The sequence below is a fragment of the Diachasmimorpha longicaudata genome, chromosome 13 (genome assembly GCF_034640455.1).
Source record: "Diachasmimorpha longicaudata isolate KC_UGA_2023 chromosome 13, iyDiaLong2, whole genome shotgun sequence".
Taxonomy (NCBI): Eukaryota; Metazoa; Arthropoda; class Insecta; order Hymenoptera; family Braconidae; genus Diachasmimorpha; species Diachasmimorpha longicaudata.
In genome coordinates this window covers 6172628-6197789 of record NC_087237.1, presented here as the reverse complement: position 1 = coordinate 6197789, position 25162 = coordinate 6172628, and the positions used below count along the sequence as shown (strand labels likewise).

The 25162-nt window shown below is 37.3% G+C and overlaps 2 protein-coding genes across 8 annotated transcripts in view; one reads left to right on the top strand and one right to left on the bottom strand.

Annotated features, from left to right (window-relative positions):
* LOC135168810 (GAS2-like protein pickled eggs) overlaps window positions 1–14476 on the top strand; it is a 215368-nt gene extending 200892 nt beyond the window's left edge. For all 4 annotated transcript variants that reach the window (XM_064133349.1, XM_064133351.1, XM_064133352.1 and 1 more), the window contains 5 exons: window positions 7114–7315; window positions 7629–7713; window positions 7941–8400; window positions 8527–8914; window positions 12256–14476. In XM_064133349.1, the coding sequence (XP_063989419.1) occupies window positions 7114–7315; window positions 7629–7713; window positions 7941–8400; window positions 8527–8914; window positions 12256–13130 (2010 nt within the window). In that variant the 3' untranslated portion in view covers window positions 13131–14476. The remainder of the gene's footprint in view (window positions 1–7113; window positions 7316–7628; window positions 7714–7940; window positions 8401–8526; window positions 8915–12255) is intronic.
* The window catches only part of LOC135168846 (zeta-sarcoglycan), a 165996-nt gene that overhangs the window by 138000 nt on the left and 2834 nt on the right, over window positions 1–25162 (bottom strand). For 2 of the 4 annotated variants that reach the window (XM_064133435.1, XM_064133436.1), the window contains one exon: window positions 24889–25076. In XM_064133435.1, coding sequence (XP_063989505.1) covers window positions 24889–24984 — 96 coding nt within the window. In that variant the 5' untranslated portion in view covers window positions 24985–25076. Of the gene's footprint in view, window positions 1–24888; window positions 25077–25162 lie in introns of those variants that run through there. The other 2 variants (XM_064133432.1, XM_064133434.1) reach the window with 1 other exon arrangement.

The following is a 25162-nucleotide window of genomic DNA, read 5'->3' as shown; positions in this document are numbered from 1 at the left end:
GAGGGAGTCGACTCCTCTCTCATGGGTGAACAAGAAATCGTGCACTCGTTACAACAAGAAGAAGGAAAGGAAGTTAACAAAAAGCGCATGCTCGGGCTTAACGGAAGCGTAATACACCCAGCAAATACCGTAATCTGGGAATTTCACTATATTTAAATTCACTGATTATAGAAATAGAGACGTGAAAAACTGGGTTAACGAGTGCTCAGTGAAAATATGTCGAGTGCTTGCGATTGTGAGTCATTGGGTAACAAATAGCGGACGTAAATTCACTCGGGGAGAGGTTGAGTCATTTTAATTGAGAGGACAAGAGACTAGGGAGCCCTACCTACCCCCATGAGACGTACAAATTTAACATCTCACTGTCGAGATTAAAAAATTTTCCGCAATTAAATTGTAAATTAGATGGGAACGAGGAGTTGAATGATTTTTTTTTTATCAACTGAGAAGAAAAACGCTTGAATGTCTGCTGAATATTTAGTTGATAACTGGAAAACCTCATTACTAACTCATTAACTAAATTTATCGAATTGAAATTCCACATTCCTCGGGGAGTATTAAAATAACTAAAAATTCCAATTACTCATCCCACCGTGACATCATAAACTACTAAATAATAATGAATCCAACAGTTGCCATAAAATATCAAAAGGTGCAGTCAAGATCATGTCCGATCAATCCTAAATAGCACAGGTCAAATCAGGAGTAGAGGTTATAAGGCTTAGATCACTCCCTTGGTGTCTCTTCCCACGAGTCTACCATATACCCCTCCCTACCTCACCCCCTTCTCTCAACAAAACTTAATCCAACAACTCGCAATGAAGTTTTCTGACCGTCGCGAGATCGTTCCCAATGATAGTATCTCTGATACTGATCAGCAAAGTATATTCCCCTTCTCCCCTTATACCCCACATCCCACCCCCTCCCTATAAAACCGAGTTCCATCACTTTCTCCTCGGCGTCGTGATGTTTTAAACAACATTATGTTTTTTAGATATCGATAATCGATACCATCAATGAATCCCTGTATTCCTTCGCACATTAAACTGAAAATCGATGGCAATCGATATCACGGTGTAACGATATAAACGTAACATCTACATGATTTACATTTCTTTTTCATTTTTTTTTTAACTCTCAAATTAGTCATCAACATGAGTCTTTATCGGGTGAGTACAAGAGTACAAAGTGACTCGGAGAAATTTGAAGTTGGTGATAAATAATTCTGTCGAGGTGAACGATATTCACGTCAAAGTTCAGGATCATAATTATAATCGCGATAGGCGGACTATTGATGGCTTTCCTTGGGACGAGAATAGTCAACTGTATCACCAATCGTTCTCCTTTCCAATTACTTGCGATCAAATGGAATAAGTGGAACATGAGAATAAAAAATATCACGATTTTTTCCTTTAATTCTAGAATAATAATTATTCGAATGAAAGAAATTATTATTAGTGGTTGTTAAATCAATTAATTGACTAATTACTTGGTTATTAATATCACATTGGCTAAATGTGAAATAGAAATCTCGCAAATTATTTCATTAGAGCAAAAAAATTATTGGAAAATGGGAATTTTTGCAAATCGAGGAAAGGGATCAACCCTCTCTACAATCGTTTATAACGATCGAATGGCTGAGTGGATTTTCCCGAATTTCCCCTCATTTTCACGAGATTTTCTCATCCTTTGAGTTAAGATGTGACTCATCCAAATCGTATCATTTGATCGGGAGATATTAAATCGATATTGATTAAGATATTGTTTCTCTATCCACCTAATGAATCATAAATGCTATCATTTGATCTAAAGATATCGGCGACGAATAATAATTAAATTGCAAAAGCCGCACAAACACCTCAATTTTTTTTTCATCACTATCTCAAACTAATGAGTCGCTCCTCATAAAGTGCATCACCAGCATTGGCACTTCCGCGTGAACGTGTCCATTAACGTAACGATCCTGCCACAGCAAACTAATCTCACCCGGGATTTTCTAGCGCGTGCGAGAGTTATCCACAACGAGCGAATCCTCTCGTTACGTGACCCCAGCGCGTGCCTCAAGCCAACTTACGAGATATTTATGCACGCTTGTACCATGTACCCATCCCCCTCCCCCCCCCCCCCAATCTATGTACATACAAAAGGTACATGCTAATGCAGAAGCGAAGATTATGTTTGAGGAGGTTGATACGTTTGTATGAGCCGATACGTTGAAATTTCTTTATTTTTTTTTTAAATTTTCACGAGTGAAATGAAACTAGCCTGTGAATGTGGAAGATAAACACGGAAGAGTCGAGATGAAACAGTGAGATTTCTCATCATCGAGTTATTTGCGTGATTTACGGGCCTTTGGGACACTCTTGTGGTCAGTTTAGAAATCCTGACGATGGGATAATGCAATTTTATTTTTATTTCAACTTTATCAATACTTTCACTGAAGTGAATGGATAAAAAATATTACAAATTTCTTTTTTTTGCAATTATTGACTCCCCAATTATATTTGAAATTAAAAAAAAATAAACACGTGAATTTATTAGGGGGAAAAAATTGTTAAGTAAATAAAAAATACCGAATAAGGAATTTCAGTTGATAGGAATCATGCAAATCATAAAATTTTATTGACAGAATAATCTCTCATTTTTAATGGCCATAAAAAAGCGAGTGTTGGTTGATTTTCCTAATGCAACACTTGCATTGAGTGCCTGCATAAAATTTCCAATCAAATGTTTAATATCAATCGGTAATGTCCCTCCATCAGCCATGTGTGGATAATGTTCAGGAACCGCCGTTATTATTTCTATCACTCGAATACTCAACACTTTTATCAGAGGAATTTCTCTATCGTCACTATTACCGTGTCCCATAAACACCTCATTTGCACTTATTCCACGCGTCAATATCCCGGTACTCCTTTCATTATTCCACAGAACTATGAATAATGAGTGGAAAAATGCTAAATAATGTAACGTGACATTGTAGACAACTGTTTTTCAGTGTAATCGATAATTATTCGAAAAATCAACAGGCATGAAAAACGTGCTCGGGATAATTCCATAGTATCCTATGAGTTTGTGTTACTCCATATCATGGACTGACGCACACGTGGACGGGGATTGGGTAAATCATGGACTGAAATAATGAACGAGAGAATTGGCAACTGAATGAGGCCATTGCAATTATTCAATGATCGTTAACATCATTTTTTTTTTCATAATCGAGATAATTCACCGCAAGCAACAGCTCCTCTCCTCCCCTCCCACCCTAAAATCTCTTTACAATGAAAAATAAAATGATTTCCTCGCGGTATTTAATTTTTTTCCTGTAATTACCTCTTAATAATTTTTATGAACACCCCCTGGGGTGAATAAATTCCCCCGAAACAAGAAATTCCGAGTGGTGAGGCACGTGGCACCCGGGGGAACCCGATGTATCTCAAATAAACATGTAAACTTCATACCCAACTCGCTTGAGGTACCATTACCCGGGGCCCAATCATCCCGTGTTCCGACGCGTATCATGCCTCGCCTCTCTAAAACGAATACACCGATAATCTGTATTCCGTATCGTTAGGTTAGGTTACGTAAGGCCCGTGGCGGCCTTGCATTATAGCATCATAACCATTCATCCTGTCCGCTCACCTGCAATGCGCCACCACAATTTGTCCCACCCGATTCTCTTTTCCTCTCCAGGGTCTCCAACATCACGTCGATATTATTATATATTGTTGGGGAGTGTGCAAGAGGGACTCGGGTGAGGTGGAAGGCGGGGAGGGAGGACAAATAAACGTCTGTAGTGGAGTCAATCGATAGATCGATACGAGCTTATCAGGTTTTACTTGGGCTCGCGTACAATCCACCCCTCAGCCCCAGGATTTTGTAGTGCCCTATTCACTTGGACTTGTTTGGCTCATTGAATGTGTTTGCCAGCTCAACTCGTCGATATTTCCTGTTCGACTACTATACCATCGTTGAGAATTTATGCCACGTACGGGGAAATTTTTTTAAAAATATTTTTATTCGATTTATCGAATGATAAAAATGAAATGATGAAACTCAAATTTTCAAGTTTAACTTGAATGGTTTTATATTTATTTATATATTTTTTATTGAATAAAATAGAAAAAATATAGAATATAATAATTTTGAGACGAGAAAATGTGGAACTGGTGAACCCAATTTTCATTTTTTTTTCTCAGTGTTTTTAAATGAAAATAAAATTAATGAAAGGGTCACTTCCTCTCCCAGTCTAACTCTTTCCTGAACCTACACCACACGATCACACCCGATTAATTATTTGGGCCGCGGGGCCGATTGACGTCAGGTAAATTTTACCCGTGTGACGTATAACCCACCTCAATATGTAGCCACCTGAATATGTATTTATCGTGTGCGTATATGTAAGGTATGTGCCAGGTAAATACACCCACAGAATCCCAATAGCTTGACTATTTCCTCCCGTGCATTTTCACTCGTGCAACGTATATCCGGAATTCAATGATCATTATTCCACGAACACCGAGTGAAATTATCCCCACGAATTTATAAATCGATGACCCAAAAATTTTTAAATGAGTAAAAAACAATTCCCAGAGGTTTACAACCGTTAAAAGGAGTTAAGAATTTTTTTCCTGACCCCAGTGATGAAATAAATCGAATAAATGTTATGGTGATCTGTCAAATAAAACGACAGAACTGATTTATCATAAGATTTCAAGGACTGATAAGTCCAATTTTGTCCTCACGAATTTATTAATTAATGACCTAAAATTGTTTTTGATAAATAAAAACAATTTCCAACAGGTTCACCAGCATTTTAACGAGTCAGATATTTTTTATTTGAGTTCAATGAAGAAATAAATCGAATGAAGTTTATAATGATTGATCAAATAAATCGACGAAGCTGATTTATCACTGAATTTCTCAATAACCGTCTCAACGTAATCGCAAACAAATTCATCACACGGGGTTATCGATACCGAGAACCGATTTTTCATCGCAAGTAGTCTCGACTAGATGCGTAATCTCAACCACAGAAAAGCTAAAATTAATGTTAAGTCCCCAATTAAATTTTTAATATCAAATCGTAGCCTCTCCATGGGATTATGTATAAAAATCGTGAATCATTCGTTCATTCCATATCTCATGACGGAATTTTACACAGCGGCATTTAAAGTAATCGATAATTATCTGAAAAACCAACAAGCGTGATGAACATGCTCCGGATAATTTCACGGTAATCGAGGACTCTATATTACCTCATACCATGGGCTCACGCACACGACAACTGCCGATGGATAATTTATGAAATGAAATACTGAACAGGAGAGATGGAAGCTGAAGCAGAGGATTCGAATAATTGAAGAATTGATAAGTCAAATGTCCCCTGAAATTAATGAATTTTTATTTCACTCGAATGAGGAAATAAATCGAAGGGATTTTGTACCAATCCATCAAATAAATCGACGAAATTGATATATCACTGAAATTCTCAATAAATGTCTCAAGATAATCGCAAACGAATTTATCACCCGGAGATATTAATTTTTTATAATTACAAATAGAGCTCAGACTCGATGAATAATTGCCGGTGTATGAGAAACAAAACTCATTCCGGGTTGAATAATTCCTCTCCACCGAGTGCATTAGATTCCTCAACACTAATGAATGACCACTCGCAACTTCACTCGATGAAAAAATCATTGACTCTATTAACTGAATGTTAACCGTGACAATATACCAACGAGTTGAATATCCGATGATAAAATGGTAATAGCGATGGAGCGTGACCGAGCCAACGCATAAGGATTCCAGGGAACGCGGTTTATGTTACCCGGGGGACCAAAACTGTCGTAAATAATTTCACCTGCGCTATGCAGTAGAAATGAAACCGCTGAGAGACTCACAGTGGGTGTTGGCGTTAATGACAGAACGATATATCGTTTGGTTGAAGAAACAATCGATGAGAGAACTTCACAGTTAAAATTCTTTTGAAAATTTTTATTTTTAATTACTCTATGAATTTTACTGAAATTTCAGAGCATTTTTTGGGTCAAGTGATTCATAAAAATTATTATAAAAAAAATAAATGTGGCTTTCTTGTGTATTTGAGAGTTAAAAAATTCTAAACATGAGAACATTGACTGGGATTTTGAAAAAAAAATTGTCTCCTCATTCAAAAATATTTGAAAGCTGTATTTTAATTATCTTATTAGAAAAAGGTATTTAAACAATTTTATAATGTCTAGGAAATTTTTTTCATGAAATTCCTTCAGCCGTCAATTGACACCGAATACCCACAAATTCTCATTTACGACAATTTCCCAATTGCCGGACGGCAGTGCGTGATATATCGAATTAACTCGACACGCCTGCTGGTAACATATTCTCAAATGTATCGACATTGTGTTCACCACGCGTAATATATCGCGAGACCCGTGACAATTACATAACATGTGCAAAGGGGAAAGCTCCTTAATACGACAGTTTATCATTCCCCGATATAAATATTCTCAGTTGGTCGCAAGATAGTGGTTAACATGTTTCAACTGCTGTTAGGTATCTAAATATAATTTTCACCCATTGATTTATCATACCACGATCATTTCTCCTGATTCTCGTACTCGTGACAATGTCATGCGAGGAATGAAAATAGATATGAATTTTGCGTTACGGTATTTTGCAAGCGCGAAAGTATGTGGAGTATTTTCGTGGAAAGTTTATGCAGGTATTTCTACCCCGGTGTTACGGAATTTCCGAGGGACTATCTATAGACTTACTTAATGAGAGAGGAGGGAAATACTTGGGGGGGGGGGGGGGGAATTCTTCACATTGTTTTTTACTAATAACACCTTTTGACGTTCACTGGATACTAGTAATTATTAAAATAATTGTCCAATTACGAAATAATAGAATTAAAGATGAATGAAGTGGCAATAATTCCGGCAAATTGTCGCGCTCATCTCTTAACAATTATTGGAATTTTTTTTTTAATTATTCATAGAGCAATTTTTTTGAATTAAGAAGCTCTTTTCAAATCCATCCCACCAAATCTTCTAGAAATTCCACGGCATTCCATAATTTAATAATAAATATTTTCCTCTGTGATTTCAGGTTCGCGAATTGGTGGAGAGATGCACCTGCCCAACCCAATTCCCAATGATTCGTGTGTCCGAGGGTAAATACAGAATTGGTGATACCAAAGTTCTAATATTCGTGCGAATTTTAAGGAGCCACGTTATGGTGCGAGTGGGCGGTGGTTGGGACACCCTCAGCCACTATCTTGACAAGCACGATCCATGTCGCTGTCGTACCTGTGAGTTCATTATTATTTTTTCATCATAATTTCAATGTACCATTCGTCAAACATACACTTTCCATTCTCAATATTTCTCAAGAACAGTGTATCATGTTATTCACTTGACATTCAACGTTTTATTACTGCCATTTTGTTTTTCGGTTTGATCGCCAGTCGTGTTGCATTCAAGTGAATTTCACATTTATGATGTTACACGCCATGGATTTGCATACAAAGATATCATCATCACGACTTTAATCTGCATCACTGTCGTTCAAGCTAGTGAATTTATTCTCATTCGTTATTTTTTTTTTATTCAATTTTTCCACAGCTCATCGCTCAATGATCTCTGCTAAGCTGATACAAAAGGCCGGAGGATCATTCGATCTCTGCAGTGCGCAGGTGCATTATGAAAGGTAGTTGATTATTATTTTTTTATTATTATTCGTCCAGTTTCACTCGTCATTACTCGTCATAAAGAGGCTGACTTTTCAAGTTGAAACGGCGTAAAGTAGGAAGATGGATAGAAAAATTAATGAAAAAATCACTGTAACATCAATTGTCCACTGAACGAATAAAAAAAAATTGTGAATCAATAAAACATTCCCCTCAACTGAACAAAGTCCATTTTTTTCTACTCAAGATCACCTCCGAGAACTCGCAGGAGTTCAGTGTCGAGTGTAGGCTCATGCGCCGGTACAGTGACCCAACAACCGGGCCAGCAGCTCCCGTCCCTCCAGACACCAAGAAGCGTATCGAACAATCGATCTCAATCACCAACACCGAATCACGCTGCTCGCCAGCACCTCGGCGATGATCTCAAGAGATCGGCCAATCGCTCGAGGAGTCCCACACCCCAGACTAAATCCAGATCGAGTCCGGTTCACCAAGCAAGTGACCTTGGTAGCAAACAGAGATCCAGATCACCAACACCCAAGTCAAATTTACAGACGAATTCCCCCACACCCAGACCGGAAATCAATAGATGTGGTCGAACGAGTCCTCTCGATCCTACCAGGAAAGCACTCAACGAAGAAATACGACAAGTCAAGTATGATGGAAGATCACAAATGTATCATAGTCGACATCAGGATAATTATCAGGTCAGTATATTTTTTTAAAAGTTCGTCTGAGTTTGGAGAAAAATATCTGACGATTGTTTTCCATCAAACTAATGATCTTCCGTAAAAAAACTAACTTTCTCGAAAACACCAAAAATATTGTTTCAGGATCCTAAAAAAGATCTCCATCAAGAGATTCGTTCAAAAGTCCCCTTATCCGAGGACTTTTCAAAGCGCTACACAGTGGAAGGTGGAGTGGCAAAACGCACAGTGGAAAGAGATGATACACCAAAGTACGAGCCCTCAATCTACAACTACAAGTGCGGAAGAGTGGAATCCTCGAGTCGCAGTCCCACCCCAAGTCCACCAGCCATAAAAGAGGAGGCAGTCGAGACATTTGGCAAATCCGGGCACGATGGTGAACACTCTGACAACGGGAGTGAAGTATCCGACGAGGGTTACAGGAGTTTGGGTACTGTACAACCACCAGTACCAATGATCAACGGTACTAACATCACCAGTAACCAGATATCGCCCACGGTTGTCGACTGTCAAAGTGAGTTATTTGGCATGCGACGTGAGCCTCTTATTCAATTATTTTTTATTACACGATTACACTGAATAATCTCCTCACTTCACACATCACTTGATTTTTGATACCAGCGTTTATGTTAATTAGATACAGTTGTCAAGTGACAATCATCCCAACTTTTCAATTTTAAGTTGCACCTTTTTTAAAGATGAAATTATCCCCCTAGGAGATGTTTTAGAAGAAAATGTGATAATAAATTTTTTGTGGAGAATTTTCTCAGCTCTAAAAAAGGTTCAGTAACTTTTTTCTCTAAAATAACTCCTCATGAAGATAATTCTATCATTAGAAAAATGCGATTGTCTTTATGATTCTCAATAACATAAAAATACCCCCTCCTCCCTTTCCATCTTGCAAATTGTCATATGGATCTCCTCAACATCCAGATAATGCCAGAGCCAACAAAGCCATCGATAATTATAATCTGCAATTTTAATTAATGCGAAAGAACTCTCCTGTTATCAATCCATCCCATCATTATCATACGATATATTATTGAAGGCGAAACGATTGTGAATTGACCTCGATTTCTCATCGATATGTACCCTCAAATCCATACCATCGCCAACAATCGAGTGAAATCGACCAGACAAACCCAATAAAATGTACAATCCATTCTCAAGAAAGTGCGAAGTTGATTGAAAAAGTGAGAATACGAGAGATGGATGGGGGTTGCATCTGCGATATACAGCAAGTGGTAATCTGTGTGCATAGCAGCACGTATCTCTCATTTCATACACCAGTCATCGAACTTAATAAACCATTTATCGTGATATTTTATCGCACTGGGATAAGGATAATAATGGAGTAAACCCATGTCGTTTATTAACTCACAAATCAAAACAACAGGGGACTGTACACGTGTACTGCAGTGAGTGGATAATATTGTAAACTGAGTAATTATCGAATAACTCAAACTTTCAACTAATTTCCATTCCGAAACGCGTATTAACCTGTTTATCATCTCTATCATAGCAAACACCGAAGAAACAATTACACTTTACGATGCCCATGAATGTATTCATTAACTATTCCACCCCATCAAATTGTTTAACCGAAGAATTTAATGAGAAACTATTTCCTTGTTCTTTTTTTTATTGAAATTTTTTTTCGGGAATTTCCGGGAAAATTATTTTTTATTCCCAGGAATTTGAAAGAAAATTGATGATAGCGAAAGAGTTTTGCACATTCTAACGTTCCCAAAAATACTGACAAACCCCAGAATAATCACCCCTGCGACTCCCAACTATCGCATACCCCCGAGCACATCAAGAATAATTTTTCCCCGAAAAGAAAGAAACATTGAGGAAAAAAAAAAATAGTACTTAATTCCTCCATGAGTCTGAATCGTGCGCACGTCGTCCCGTTGTCCTCGAGTCCATCTCTACCTTTCATTATTCTCCATCTCACTTTAATGCTCTCACCCATAGCTCCCACATCGTCGTGACGATGCCACCGTGGGACCAATGTCGGTTATACCCCACACACTAAGGGTACCCCCGGTCCCTCACGAGTTCGGACCACCCCGTAGATAGTAGAGCATTAATATTCAAAGTACACGAAAGGTATACGCTTGTGATATAAACCTAAGCCTACATGCATTATATGAATTTTGAATTAAAATACGTGAATAAGACCTGAACCTGACATTTAGCGTACATCTGCTGAGGGAGATAATACTCCTTGAGACGTTGAATTGTAGAGAATTCGAGGTGAAAAAAAAAAACTAATAATTTCCAATGGTGAGAAGGAGAGATCTCGTAAGAATCGTGGGCGAATGATACCAACATGTTGCAGTTAACGATTGGATGATTGTCTGGGGCGAGAGAGAAATTTCTCAAAAATTACCCCTGAGTATGCAACACGTGAGATCCTCAGAATTTCTTAAGAGAATTGGTGTGAGAATTGCAATCTCATGAGGTTTCATTTTTATGTGTTCAATGTGTCATGGGAAATATCATCATTGCCATTGCACTTGAAAATTCATGAGTCTGACTTATGACGGCTCTTCAGTCAGCATGAACTTGATTCTTCTTTTTTTTTCTAACGAAAGAAAAATGTAATATTTTTCTCGAATTTCCTTCAGTAAAAAAAATTCGGAAAATTCTATGTGATGTATAAAACTGAGGGATATATTTCAACAGAAAAAGCGGAGACCTACCGTCATGTTTTCGCGGAATTTGATCGATATTCATTGGAGAATAGGGCGCGAATGTCCGGTTGCATCAGACAATAGCGATTGAGTCCTTGTGGTTTGATAATTGAATAGATTCAAGGTCCAACCGCGATCAAATTCTTTTACACGTCATGTCAATATCTCACCCTCCGATGAATTTCAACAATGACACCCAGATCCAAAGTATTTTAATTAAAATCGATTCATTAAATTCAAAATTCACTCATAAACGAATTAATTTCAAGCAGAATATCAAGACCGATTTTTTCAAAATCATGCAATGTCCTTAAAAAAATACTTCCCTAGGACAAATCCCACCGAAAATTCTGCGATTATAAAATATACCGATGACAATGAAGTTAATTGCAAAACCTGCAAATATTCTCTCATTTTATCCAGTCAATACTGCAATTCCCTAAAAAATTTTCCACATTAATCCAGGACTATGACATTCGCCTAAAATTTGAGACATCTTCCCCGATCCCAACCGAGACTTGTACTCAAATATTACCCCAGATGCAAAAAAGGACCGAATACTCCACAGGTGAACCCACGAACATCGCGAGATATTGTAACATCAAAGCGAGAAAATAGCGAGAAACGCGAGACATTATCGTGTGACACGAGTCTGTCCATTTGCACGGGTGGCCCACGCCTTTTGCCAAATAACCGAGGTGGACAAACGTCCACGGGTATTCAAGAGACGAATTTGGTGGGTTTATAATGGCCCATCCATTGAAAAACAACCGCACACGACTGCTGCAATTGGGAAGGAGGAGAATTTTGCGTGGGTCGTGTGTGGCACTCACAAGACAAACATCCAATTTTAATACCACAATATTTAATGTTTGTATGGAGTATCGACGAAAACAAATCATTGACAGGTTCAAAGAGCCTGTAATAATGAATTGTATAATTATTTCGACATTAAAAATATTGGTACAACTTTTGTACTCCACAAATGAACATAATCCGAATCACCTCTTCCAGCGCGAATCAAAATCACCCACCGACAACCCATTAATTACCAACTTCAATTAAATTGTTTCATTGCACCTAAAGCAATTATCCAGAAAAAAAAAATTAATTCAAACTACCAGCCCTCAAAATTAACCTCCCATTCTTCTTTCAGAACAACCGTCAAACCCCAGACAAGAGCCTGAACGTTCGTGCGTGGAGACAGACAGCATCGAGACAGGTCTGCGTAAGACAAAAGCCACAGGAAGTCCCCGCAATTCCCCAGCTCGAAGTATTCCCGGTGATCGTACCCCCCGCGCCCCATCAATGGTCCGTTCCAACAGTAATCTCTCCAGATGTTCATCCGGCAGTAGAACCCCCCGAGAAGGTAACTCAAGCCCTGAAGGAAGTCCCCTAAATCGCAATCCAGTACGAAATAGCCTTCGTAAGCCACCAGCAGGTACAGTAAGCAAAGCTGTATCCCCACAAAATCATTCACTAAGTGGCTATAGCACCTGGAACGGACGACAATCAAAACAACGGGCCGGATTGTCATCAGATACCTTTGTTAATCCATCAGTAACCATTAATGGTAATGGTAATCGTGTCTCACCGTCATTGAATTTCTCCAGGAAGCAGACAACACGACAGAGTCTACCAAAGACAGCCATTAATGGTGTACAGTACGACCAAAATGGTAGGAGAATAAAGCCGACAACCAGTGTATCACTCCAGTCATCACCTACCAAAGTTGCTAATCCCTTGTTAGAGCAGATACTTCAGAAAGTGGGACATCTGCAGGATGACAAGCAGGTGGTACAGAAATTGCAAGATTTGTTGAGAAATTATCAGGACTGCAACGATGGTGAACCAAATCTTGAATTTACAAGGGCATGGATTGATGGAAATGGAACAGTTGCACTTCCCCAAGAAATTCCAGTATCCACAAGTCCCCGAAAGGATCCAAAAGCTTCTAATGAAAGAGGATTCTCAAGAATACCAGCACCCGTCTACAAGAGAGCAATGTCCGTCAACTCTGACAGCATTTGAAATTTCAACGAGTGTGATTCTGGTGGAGGGATTCCTAACGATTGTAAACGAAAGACCTCCAGAATACCTATCAACAAGGGGAAGAGGCCTATGTCCATTGCTAGGAGTGATGGACCTGATGAATCAACGAGTTGAAAATAAGAAGAAGAAGAAGAAGTACTTCATGGATTTTAGAATTCTGCGTTGAGCAGAGAGAGCGAACCATAAACATGACGGGAAATCCTTTTTAATCACTTACTACGGCCAGTTTCAGGAAGTTACTCATAGGTGACATTACGAGAGGCGCCGAAGGCCCATCAAAGGAAGCCTGATGGCCTTGTGCTTTTTTTTTTTATTTTCATTTCTTCTTACTTAACCGTAGTTTCCTTTCAACTTGGTGCAGCGTGAAAATACCTCGGTGATACACAGCAGGCTGATAAGCCTGTAGGATGGTGCTTAATGGAGGAAATATAGCAGCTGATCAATTGATCTATTGCTTTTCACATGAATGAGGAATAGTAAAAGCTTTCTACTATACTAAATTCTAATCAGTGATTAAAATTGATGTAGAATTAAGCGTTGAGTGTCTTGCGTTGTTGGCTTCTCTTTGACTAGTGATTTACGCTAGTTTCATTAGCGAAATAATTATGGATTGCGTTCGGAAAAGTTATTCATTTGAATCAGATATACGTTGGAAGATAACAGAGTTGAATTTTAAAAATAGTTTGGCTAAAAAATATGATCATATATTTTTTTACGAATCGAAATACGTTTCAATAAAATAAATCTCTTAATTCCAATGAATAGCTGTTCGGGACGTGATTGAATGAATTTTTTAAAACTATAATAATACCAGTACATCACAATTATTCACCTGACATTGGTTGTACTCCGCATATGAACGAATTTAACGATCAAAAATAAGAATAAATAAAAAGGATTCAATTGATAAAATCATATGCTAAAATAGAGTACTCTTGTTTTCATCGATCCTATAGATCGTTTTTTTTATAAATTTATTTATTTATATAGTCTATCGGTTGTATTTATTAAAGACGATTTAATTACGCGTTGATGCAGGGGATGAATAAATAATATTGGTAATGTCATATAAAGTGAAATGAGAGGGGCTTAGAATATTAGAAGAAGGACGCAATAAATTGCAAATTAATATCAGATAAATCCTTCAGACTGCATTAGATATCGTAACGTCTGACAACTGTCATTCCAATGTTTTAACATTTTTTATACCAAAATCAAGTAGAAGCCTTTTTTATGTAAAAAAAAAATGAAAACGAAAAAATAAAAAATAAGTGTTCTATGTACACTGAGAGTTCGATTAATTTGAGCTTAGACTAACGAATAGACACACCGTATACAAGTGAGAAAACAAACAAAAATTTATAGTGAAAGTCGTACAAAAGTGATTTTTGACGAAATATTAAATTCAAATGCCCAAACTATTTTTAGTAGCACATGTGTATAGTTGATAAATAACATTTTCTAGAATAAGCGGAATTAAATTCTAAACGATATTCAGTGAAGAGAATTATTGAATATTTCCGATATCAAAACAAATTGAATTTCAAATCGATGAGAATTTTCAAATTGATGGACTTTTGTTGTTAATTATTATAATTACAGGCACGATTAAAAATATATAGATGACTTTGAGAGTACATGACATTGTAAGTCAACCGTGACAAGCGAGTAGCGGCCCACGTATGCAATTGTAATGAATAAGCTTAGTAACCCCTTCTATTATATTTCACGACAAAAGAGTAATAAAAAATTTTGATTTTTGCAAATAAGAGTTATGTCATCACTACCCGTTCTTTCTTTTTTATAATATCAACTACCAGGCATCATCGTGATTGATGATTTATCATTAAGTCATAACATTAAGTTTATAAGTATTCAATGTTACGAATGAATGAATAATCGTTTGTCATTACAATTATTTTTATCGAAATTATTACCAATAAATCGTTGTATCGATTATTATGTCTATGACGGAGAAGATTTGACGAGTTATTAGATGAACTTTGAGGAAGTGAAATTGATGAATAAAGAATTGAAAAAAAAAAATAAAATAAATTCTATTGATTACTTTCCTCTCCCTATTTTTAATCTGCAGATTGAAATCATCTGGTGGAGTTGCGGCATGTCAACTAGGTAAGAAAGGCATTAGGTGAGAACTGTGTCAAACTCGAGGCGACACGTTTGCGACACGTATTCCCGATACGAATAGAACTGGGAGGGAGAAAACTGGGCCCATTATAAGTCCCCAATACTGCAGGAATGGGCGTCCTTGCCGGATATGGTGAGACTGGCTATATTCGTGCCCCTCTGGTATCTGAGTACCCGAGAATCGTGGCATCCAACAACAAACCAAACGACCAACTAAGAATTGTGTTCACTGGTGTGCGAATCTTGATTCTCACAATCAGAGGCGGAACGTTTTTTTAGAACTTAATACACTCGTGGTCAACAATGCAATTCACTAATAACAATGTCAAATGTTTGTCTCGCATCGCTGAGTGGGAGGGACAATCAGACGAGAATGAAGATACCAAGGAAGTGGATGGGATTGTTGAAGAGATCAATAAACTGTAATGGCAATGATGCGGAGAAATGGCATTTTTTTTTCCTCGGGGACATTAATTGAAGTGATAATTTTAGAGGAATTAATTCACTGTAATGAAAAATAGTTCTGATTCCGTGTGAGAGAAATTTATACCTTTAGACCACAAAAAGGGTACCAAAAATGATTTGACTTACAATCTCTCAAAAAAATTCTAGACAAAAAATGAAGGACCTCATCGCTCTAAAAACCAGGAAGAATAAATGATACTTTCAAAAATCTTCTCAAAACAATCCATCTAAAATTGAAAAAAAAACTTCCTAACTGTGAAAAAAGGAAATGTTGACATTGAATAATTACCAAAAAAGCAAACAGAAAAATCCCCAATTTAAATATTGACATCCGCCACGTAGGTGTTCGGAAACACCTCGTGCTGTCACCAAAAATTCGTTGAATAAATAAACCATTGACAAAATTTCTGGACATTATTGATTTAGAAAGTTCATAACGAGTGAAATGAAGTATCCATTAGCTGTTAAGAATGAGGAATCTCTCCCGTACTCCACCACATTTAAATAGCGATTGTCTCTGATGCACAGAACTCGAGAATATCATTATAATACCTAACGATTTTACGATATAATGTAAGGGAGATATATAACCAGATACATGGTATCTATAGTGTACCTATCGGTGAGTGTCCGCGAGGCTGTTTCCTCGTGGGCGGCACACAGGTGCCTCCGGGCACTTCGACGTCTCAAGCCAGATATTCGTTGAGAAGATATACCCACGCATTATGGCATACGCACTTGTGTCAGTAAATGTACAAATATATATTCGTTACTGAATGCCGGATGGTACTGATCATATTAATGCATTTTCCATGTTGTAGTTGTGTGAATAAATTCAAGTTATTTATTTTCATACTAGACGGTCATCTGTATTTATTTATCACTGACAATGTTGAGTGGTCATTGGACAATAGTCAATTTGCGGTGCAGAAATTATGATGTTAATGAAGATGATGCATGTGAGAGTCTAGAATTTATGGAAATTATTCAAACCACATTCGCTGATTCCGCATTCAACGAACAAAAAAAAAATTCAGCTATTAAAGTTGGCAATTAATTTTTTATCGACTCGTTCGATTGATCGCCGCCATCACCTCTGTATTTTATTACCCAAAAGAACTCGGCGACGTGGTTATAAATTATCTAGATTATCAGAACAAGCTTAGAAGAATTCACGAGGCATGTAAGGATCAATGGAACCCTAATTTATTGGTATCAATCGTCGGCTTTTTGCGATCATAAATGTTCGGTAGTTTCCGCCAGCTACTGATTCATATTAATGCATTTTCCATGTCGCAATTGAGAGGATAAATTTTTGTTATTTATTTTCATATTAAATGAGCAAGTGAATTCGTACAAATCCAGAGACTTTAAATAGTGAAGATGAAATTTTTTGATTGATCGTTTTGATTGATCGCAACTATAACCTTCACATTATTCTACTCGTCATCAACACTCTCAAGATGTTTACCAACCGAAAGTGAATTCCCAAGTAATTAACAAGTGCTTACAAATGGTCAAGATCACAAGACCACATGCAAACCCTCTCTCTCATTCAATAAAACTTTCGCAACTAGATTTTTATTTTCTCCCGTTACAATGACACGAGAAACATGGAGAAAAAAATCTGGCAAATTGCAATGGGGTCAAGGTGCGTCCTTGAAAATTATTTCTGTCCAACAGCGCGAATCATCCGAGACAATAGTTCTTTGTCATCATGTTGGTATGAATCTATATTAAATTGGTACGACAATGGGTGGCATCTGCGGCTCACTGAGATACACCAGTGTCATCCTTTTTCCACTAATGAGGGCTTAATGACAGCTCTTGTATACCCGGGACTTGGGATTGTGGTGATGATGCGTTGTACACGAATGCCGACACTGGCGAGAAGTCACTAGTCGACCGAGGGGGGAGGGGGGATGGGGTGGTCAGAAAGAATTGTTCTAACCCTGGATTGCACGTTGTGCAGAAGGTGAGAATGAGAATGGAAACGATTTCTTGGAGAGCAAAATTATGGAGCGGAAGATTGATAAAGAGTTCAGAGATTCGCCTACCCGGGGATTTAACGAGAAAATGCTGAGATCATTATTTGGTTAATTTCAATAATTAGTTGTTGAACAAATCTAGCCAAGTAATTTATAAAATTCAGAAAAGTTTTTCCAATCCCAGAGCATTTGAGAAAAATTTTGAATGAAGCTTTATGACCTTGAATTTCACTTTTTATTCAAATCATCAGAAATATTGTTTAATTAAATTGAGAAAATTAGCTCATCAATACGTAATTACCGCCACATTTTCAGCCACTTCGCAACTAAATTCTTTTGAAACAGATCCACAGCCATTTCCTAGATTTCATAATCTGTGAGAATAATCTAAAGAATGTTTTAATGGCCCCCACAGTCACAATATCCCGACCTTCCGTACACGAATGTACCGGGGAAAAATAGTACCTCTCCGTGACGCAATTTTCAGTTGACATTCGCATTGTTCCGAACCATACAAAAGGCATTACTGAAGGATGCTGGGATGTGAACAAGAACAACGATATTCCCAGGGCATCTTTCAAGTGAAATAACCCGAGTTTTCTGAAATTTATGAGTGCGAAGTCATTCGACAAATCGCTGAGATCCGGGCATTATATCATTCGACCTGAATTTATGCACCGGGACATTCCTCTTTATTCCAACTGATACAAGACAAATGGCAAGATGTTCACTGCTACCCGACAACATGTATGAAATACAAGAAATTGTCAATCGATCTCTCCAAATGTTCGATACATACAATTAAGGACCTCCCAGCTAAATAATTCCATTAATCCATCAATCGAAATACACTAGTTCCCAAGAATAACAATTGGACAATAATCGATTAATACTAATTCCAAACGAGGAAATGAAAAAATTTATTGAAATGCTGACCGACATGAGGTACCCCACAAGGAATGAAGAAATTTTCAATTTGATGAAAAAAAAAAATAATGGCACAACGACAGGACAATAGGGTCCATGCGGTAGAGCCCAAGCGTCTGCCCACGCAATTGCCTGTAAACGACTGCTTTTAAATTCCGTTTGTCGTCCATTAAAATCAGGGAGACTTGAATTATCCCGGATACGTCAACAGTAGCAATACAAAACATTTAGCAATGATACTCCTATGGTTTTCAATTCAAGTATTGTGAATACAATGTACACCATAATGAAAACAGTTTCTTAACTCCATTTCCACACCCCGAGTACATCCACGTGTTTATCAGTATGCATGTGGGCCAGATCTTGGGCCTGATAGATGATCGATCGACTGGCTCTTGACATTGCACGTCGTCGTTTGGGTAAGGCCCAATTAATGGGCATACTGTTGAGTCACGTATGTATCACTCGTGATGTACCATTCGTCTTGATAATAATATACTACTGTTGTGCAATTTCATTCTATGTTTTAAGGGCTCTTGAGATAAGATAAAGGAGGTTTAGATGCTTGATAAATATTGTGAGTAATTTACAGAGGAAACAACCCCTTTTATATTAATAGTTGCAAAAATTTTAAGGATTAAATATAAAATGTTGAAGCCAATAAATTTTTTCGGGGGTTTAACCGCCAAAAATTTTACCCAAAATCCCTAGAATTAAAAATTTCCCCTAAATTTAAACTGACCGTCTGATTATCGTAGGGATTTTCCGATTGATTTACGGTTAAACATATTTATATCCACCCCAAGGCTACCCACAACTTCCCAATTAAATATCCCAACTGCAATCGTCAATATCTCGTTACAATTTTCCCCGTATTTTTACCGCCCGCTAAAACGAGAAAAATCAGTGAAAAAAAAATGAAAAAAAAACCTAAATTGAAACAGAGATGTGAGAGATGCAATCGCCACGCGTACACTCAAAGTGTCCTCGAACGCGACAGGGTGTCGAGAGAGTATCGCCACGATTAAATTCAAATATGGAATACGAGGGTCGCAAAGTCGTTTCACCAGGGAATGGTGAATAGTCGAGACTCGTTGTTTTTCACCATAATACGAAGATTTCATCGACACGAAATTTTCGAAAATAAATAAATAAATAAATAAATAAATCTTGTCCCTCTACCCTTATTTGTTATTTGAAAATTTACTCGGTCCGTTAATGGTTATTTCCTGTAGCTGTCAGAATCACACGAAACCAAGTTATGGTGTCCTAACATCTAATTTGCATTTCACTGCATTCACCAATATTTTTCATTACTCGATATTGTATTGAACGGATAAATGAACAAGGGGTAGGGGACGCGGGGGAGAGAGAGAGAGAGAAAAAAAAAATATCGACAAATCTGTTTGCCGGTTGTGCGTGATTGAGGCCGAATATGGTAGTCACAGGGTCACTGAAGATATATTACCGTGATTTTCCTTAGCGCCATTTATCCACAATGTATTTGCTTGTGGATGAACATCACGAGTGCCGCGTAAACCTTGCTTAATGCTTTTATAAAAATTTGTTAATGGTAACGAGAGTTCTTTAATCATTTCCGCGATTTCATGGTCTAAAATGAGATGCCGGTCTTAATTTTTCAACAAAAAAATTAGCGATTCACTAAAATCTATCAATTTTAGGGGTGATATTTGCAACTCCATCGCAAAAAAGGTGCAAATGTTTAATTTACCGAGAAATAATTTTATCGCTGAGACAGTCCCACTCGCATATCCTTAAAAGACTGAAAAAAAAAAAAAATAATGACTACACGGAAGTTCTGGTCCTTGATGCTACCATTTTAAGACGTCTGCAACAACATACCATACATTAGGTATCGCACACGGTGGACACGTCACGGAAAAACGAGTTAACCTTTTGGTTAATTATTATTATAATACACAGATAATAATTATTTATCAATCACTGTGTGTCTAACAACGCAATCGTCCGAATTATCAAATTATTTTTCATGCTAATGCCTTTGTGACTGTTCAATCGTGAAAAAAACGGACATATGATCCGATCACATGTGCGTGATTTACAGCCTTTAATCCATATTTACGTCGTGACGTGGGGTAAGGAGAGACCCGAGGTTTTTTGCGTGGTGATATATATTTTTTTTTTTTACTCCAATGACTTTTTCGGGTTGCATTCGCCGCAGGTCGCAAGTTCATCCGACAACTCGAGTATTTTGGGTACCGGAAGAGCACTTTGAGGTGCCGCTAAGGTGCGTGACAATCATTGAAAGCTGATACCACGAGGTTTTAAATTAGTGGGACTGAACCCCACCATTTTATTCAATTTTATCATCCGAATATACCGAATAAAAATAGTGAGATTGAAAATGATAAATTATGCTGAGTGAAATTATTTTACCCCACCCAATGGCCCATATTTTCAGCGGAAAACAAAATAAATTTTTTTTTTTTCATCAATTCTACTAAATTGCGCCAATTTCGTTCTGCAGAAACCAGTGGAATCTGCAGAGCTTGAGAATTTATTGCTGAACTCGTTCCAAATTCTCTTGGCACGAGATAGTCTACTGTCTAAACCCTTAAATGAACGGGTGACAAATAGTTCTGTTATTCTTCAATTTAATTTGATTCACTCCAATTGAATTAAACCTAACCTCGATTCAATATTTTTACTTTGCACTTTGCTGCATCTGTTAAACAATTACTCTCCCACGAAAAAATTATGCATTTCTTCTATAAAATAAATAAAAGACAAAGAATCCCCTTTTTATTCAATTTCATTCCATCCAATCAACTTTAATCACCGTAATTTCATTTTTCTCATTAATTTATTCATTAAATCTCATAATTCCTCCCTATCTCAATCACTCCATTCAACACTTCGCGATTAACCGACAATGAGGATTTACCATGATGTCACGAGACAGTTGAATAACCGTGAATAGTGCAAATGAAACTGTTTTATTACTTCAATGCATTAAGCTACGGACAATGACGAAAAATTGTTGTATTTATATAGAGCACATGAGGTTAATGGACAGTCCAGTGGGTGCAAAATTCAAAGCAAAACGCCCATCGTAAACTCAACGCTTGCCTACGCATCTAACGCATGCACTTATCCTTTCATAATTCCCATGTGTGAGTAAAGAGACAGAGCGTTGACTCACGCTTTTACCTTTGAAATAGAACAAAGTGGAAGATCTTGTGTCATTGATATTCGGCGCCATCAGTTCATTTAATTATTGAATTGAAAATTTTTAATCATCGACATGACATCGATAATTGTTACTAAGAATTTACTATGACCAGAAAAGTGACATTGAATCTTATTCAAAGAAAACAATTAATTTTTTTTCAATTAAAATTTTAATTCTGTTTTTATTTCTTTCTATTTTTTACCAAACTCGCGGATTTTCCACGACTACCGAACAATTACACTCAATACTGCCTCAATCATTAATCAATCGCAGTTATCGCAAGTATAAATCATCTCAGGACAGCATTAAAACTCAAAATTAAAAATTTAAATCTCCGATAAGCAAAATCCACCATCCAGTTAATTTTTTTTCCTGAGTGACAAACCATTTACATCAAATCCCCCGGAACTTCCTCAATTACTGTCACAGGCCATAATCTTCCATTACGATAAACCTTGAAAAGTGTTTGAAAATTGATTCTTAATCACATCCAGTTTTTTTTCATATTTAAATATCATGATTTCAGTGGCATTATTGAGTGAATAGGGGTCGTGTGTTAATCGTACTTGTGTTACTGGCGGACATTTAAGGGTACTCCAGTGCTTTTTTTTTTCACTCATTTTGCCTCTCATGACACCGTGACAAGCCCAGCAATACCACCGTAAACCAATGCATTATGCATACCCGCGTGACAACACTCAAACGGCGCTCCGATTCGCACGTGCAGAGACATTTTTATTGCGTGTTTATGCACTGAATTTCCTCCTGTCGCACTCTCATTTAAAAATTAAAAAAAAAAAAATTCTGAGGGGTCTTGTTTCTTGCGGCGTGTAGGTAATTTGGAGCACATTTAATGTACCATCTCTCATGTTCACGAGAATCGATTGGGGGATTTAGCCTCAAGCGCCGGGTCTTTGTCAAAAAATATATCAAGTAACGTATTTTTTTGCACCTCAATGACGAAATTTTCGGGTGACGAGGTACCCAAATTGCTTTATTGGTGACTTTATGAGGTGTTTCGCATTCGATGAATCGAGATTGAGGGAAATAAATTCAGTAGTGAAGAGGTAAAACGATACAAGTCACTCTTACGTACTGACCAGTTGTTCTTTAATGAATATCTCGTAATCTAGAGGAGATAGCAAAATTTTTATTGAGACATTATTTGTGGAGCTAATTGAGTACTACAACAAATGTCATAACAATAATTTCGATATCTCTCTTAGATTCAGAGATATTTCTGAAAAACTCGACCACTATTTTTGGCTCAAGCAAGCGATTTCATTTAAAAGAAATGACTCTGATTAAAAAGAAAAGACTAATGATGACGATAAAATATCTGGAATTATATCAATAACACAAAATCTGTTTTGGAAAGTGTCCTCGCACAGCATATTTAATCCCCATGACTAATTGGAGGGCCACCGTTGCCTCGCACCTCATCACCGAGTCCATGAACCCCGAGTTTAACACCCAAGTGAGTACAAGGAGATGTGGTTATGGTCCTTAGGACTTCCCTAGATGGCCAAGGCCCCACATCAAACAATCATTTTCACTGAGGTCGTCATAAGAGGAAGCAACTACTGGGTCATTCGACCATAGTGAATAAAACCAAATGGAAAATTCTTCTTGTCTTACACATAAATAAAATACTATTATCTTTACTAATTAATTGACAATTTTCTATCGAATAATTATTTTAATTCATTACTTCCTCTTATCACAAATTAAAAATTTTTAATTTCAGTTTTTCGCATCAGAAATCATCGATATTCCTATTAGAAAAATTACGAACATGAATTTGAATTCAAAATTCATTTCTCTTAAAAATCAATTGTGTGAACAAATGCATCAGCTCCACTGGAGCACAAAAAAAGTCACGTGAAATCAAATAAAAATAATGACAGGGTAAAATTTTGGCGACGAGTTTCACGTTACAGTATCGGTTTTTAGGGGGGGTTGGGGGGTGGAGGCCATGAACCGAGCGCTAAATGCGTCTGTGAGCCCTGGCGTGTCGCACTGATATTTGCCACGGTCTTTTAGACTCCCCTAGATGGTGAGGGAGTAATTTTTTTATTTCATTTATTATTATCATTTTTTTTTTTTTCGTTAAATGTTTTTTTAACGGAGGCCGAAAGGTGCATGGGGACAAGGCGTATTGGGTGCCGCGGAATCGCCCGCAGAGACGACGGGCGCCTTGGCAAGGATATACTTCCTATTAGCCGAGACTCTCCCTATATGGTGATAAAACAACATGGGTCAACCGGTCCACCAATGATGTTTGTGTTGTTGGGATATTTTTGCTCGAGGTCTTTTCCTAAATAATGGGGGATTATCGACGTGGGGGGGTTGCACGAATGGGGAGAATTTATTTTATTATCTACTTGAGTTGATCGTAAAGAGCAAATTGAAGGTTGTCGGTAGGAAAATTTTAGATATTTAATTATTGTTCATTACTTTCATTGGGATATTATCATGGTGGCTATGATTATTATTATTAATCCTACAGACTTGTTTAAAAAATTTTTTACCGTGATAGTGACGCTAATTAGGTAAATTATTACGCGAAAATTGATAGAAAATTTGACAGGGGAAAGGCCTAAAATAAAATATCAAGTGTACAACTTGATAATTAAGACATTCAAAATTATTTGCTCTAAATTAATTTTTTTAACCGATTTTCCCCTTCGCCTGAGTAATTTAGAAGGCTGAGCCTCCCATAAAATATACCTCTTGACATGACCGAACTCCTAGCAACCGACTAAAGGTGCATATATACCGCTCGTTTCAAACTTTCCGCATAATGAGTTGAAGACGCAAAAAAATCAAACTAAAATTCCCCCAAAACCTCTCTCAGTGCGTGCCCTCAGAAGCGAAAATAAAATTTCCATCACCAGTTGAAAAAAAAAACCGAAAAAGTACTCGCAAAATCCATAAAAAGGCTTGACGATAATTATCGCCCGCCCACGTTGAAAGTTTTAAAAAATGTACTCACCGATGAAGGTAAAGAGTGAAGCCGCCAACTGTCAGTGCACTCTGCCAGCGAAAAATTCAGGGATGGAGAGCTCGAGTATTGGGTCGGCATCAGCATCGCTTAATTTACAAAATGCACATGAACTTCATAAACGATGCGGTCACTATAGAATCACTAACTCGGTGGAAGCACTCAACACATTAATATTTCTGAAACCAAAAATATAATAAAAATCATCGACTGCTTATCGAATCCAGTTAATTTAAATTTTATGAATTCGGAAATTGCTTCATCC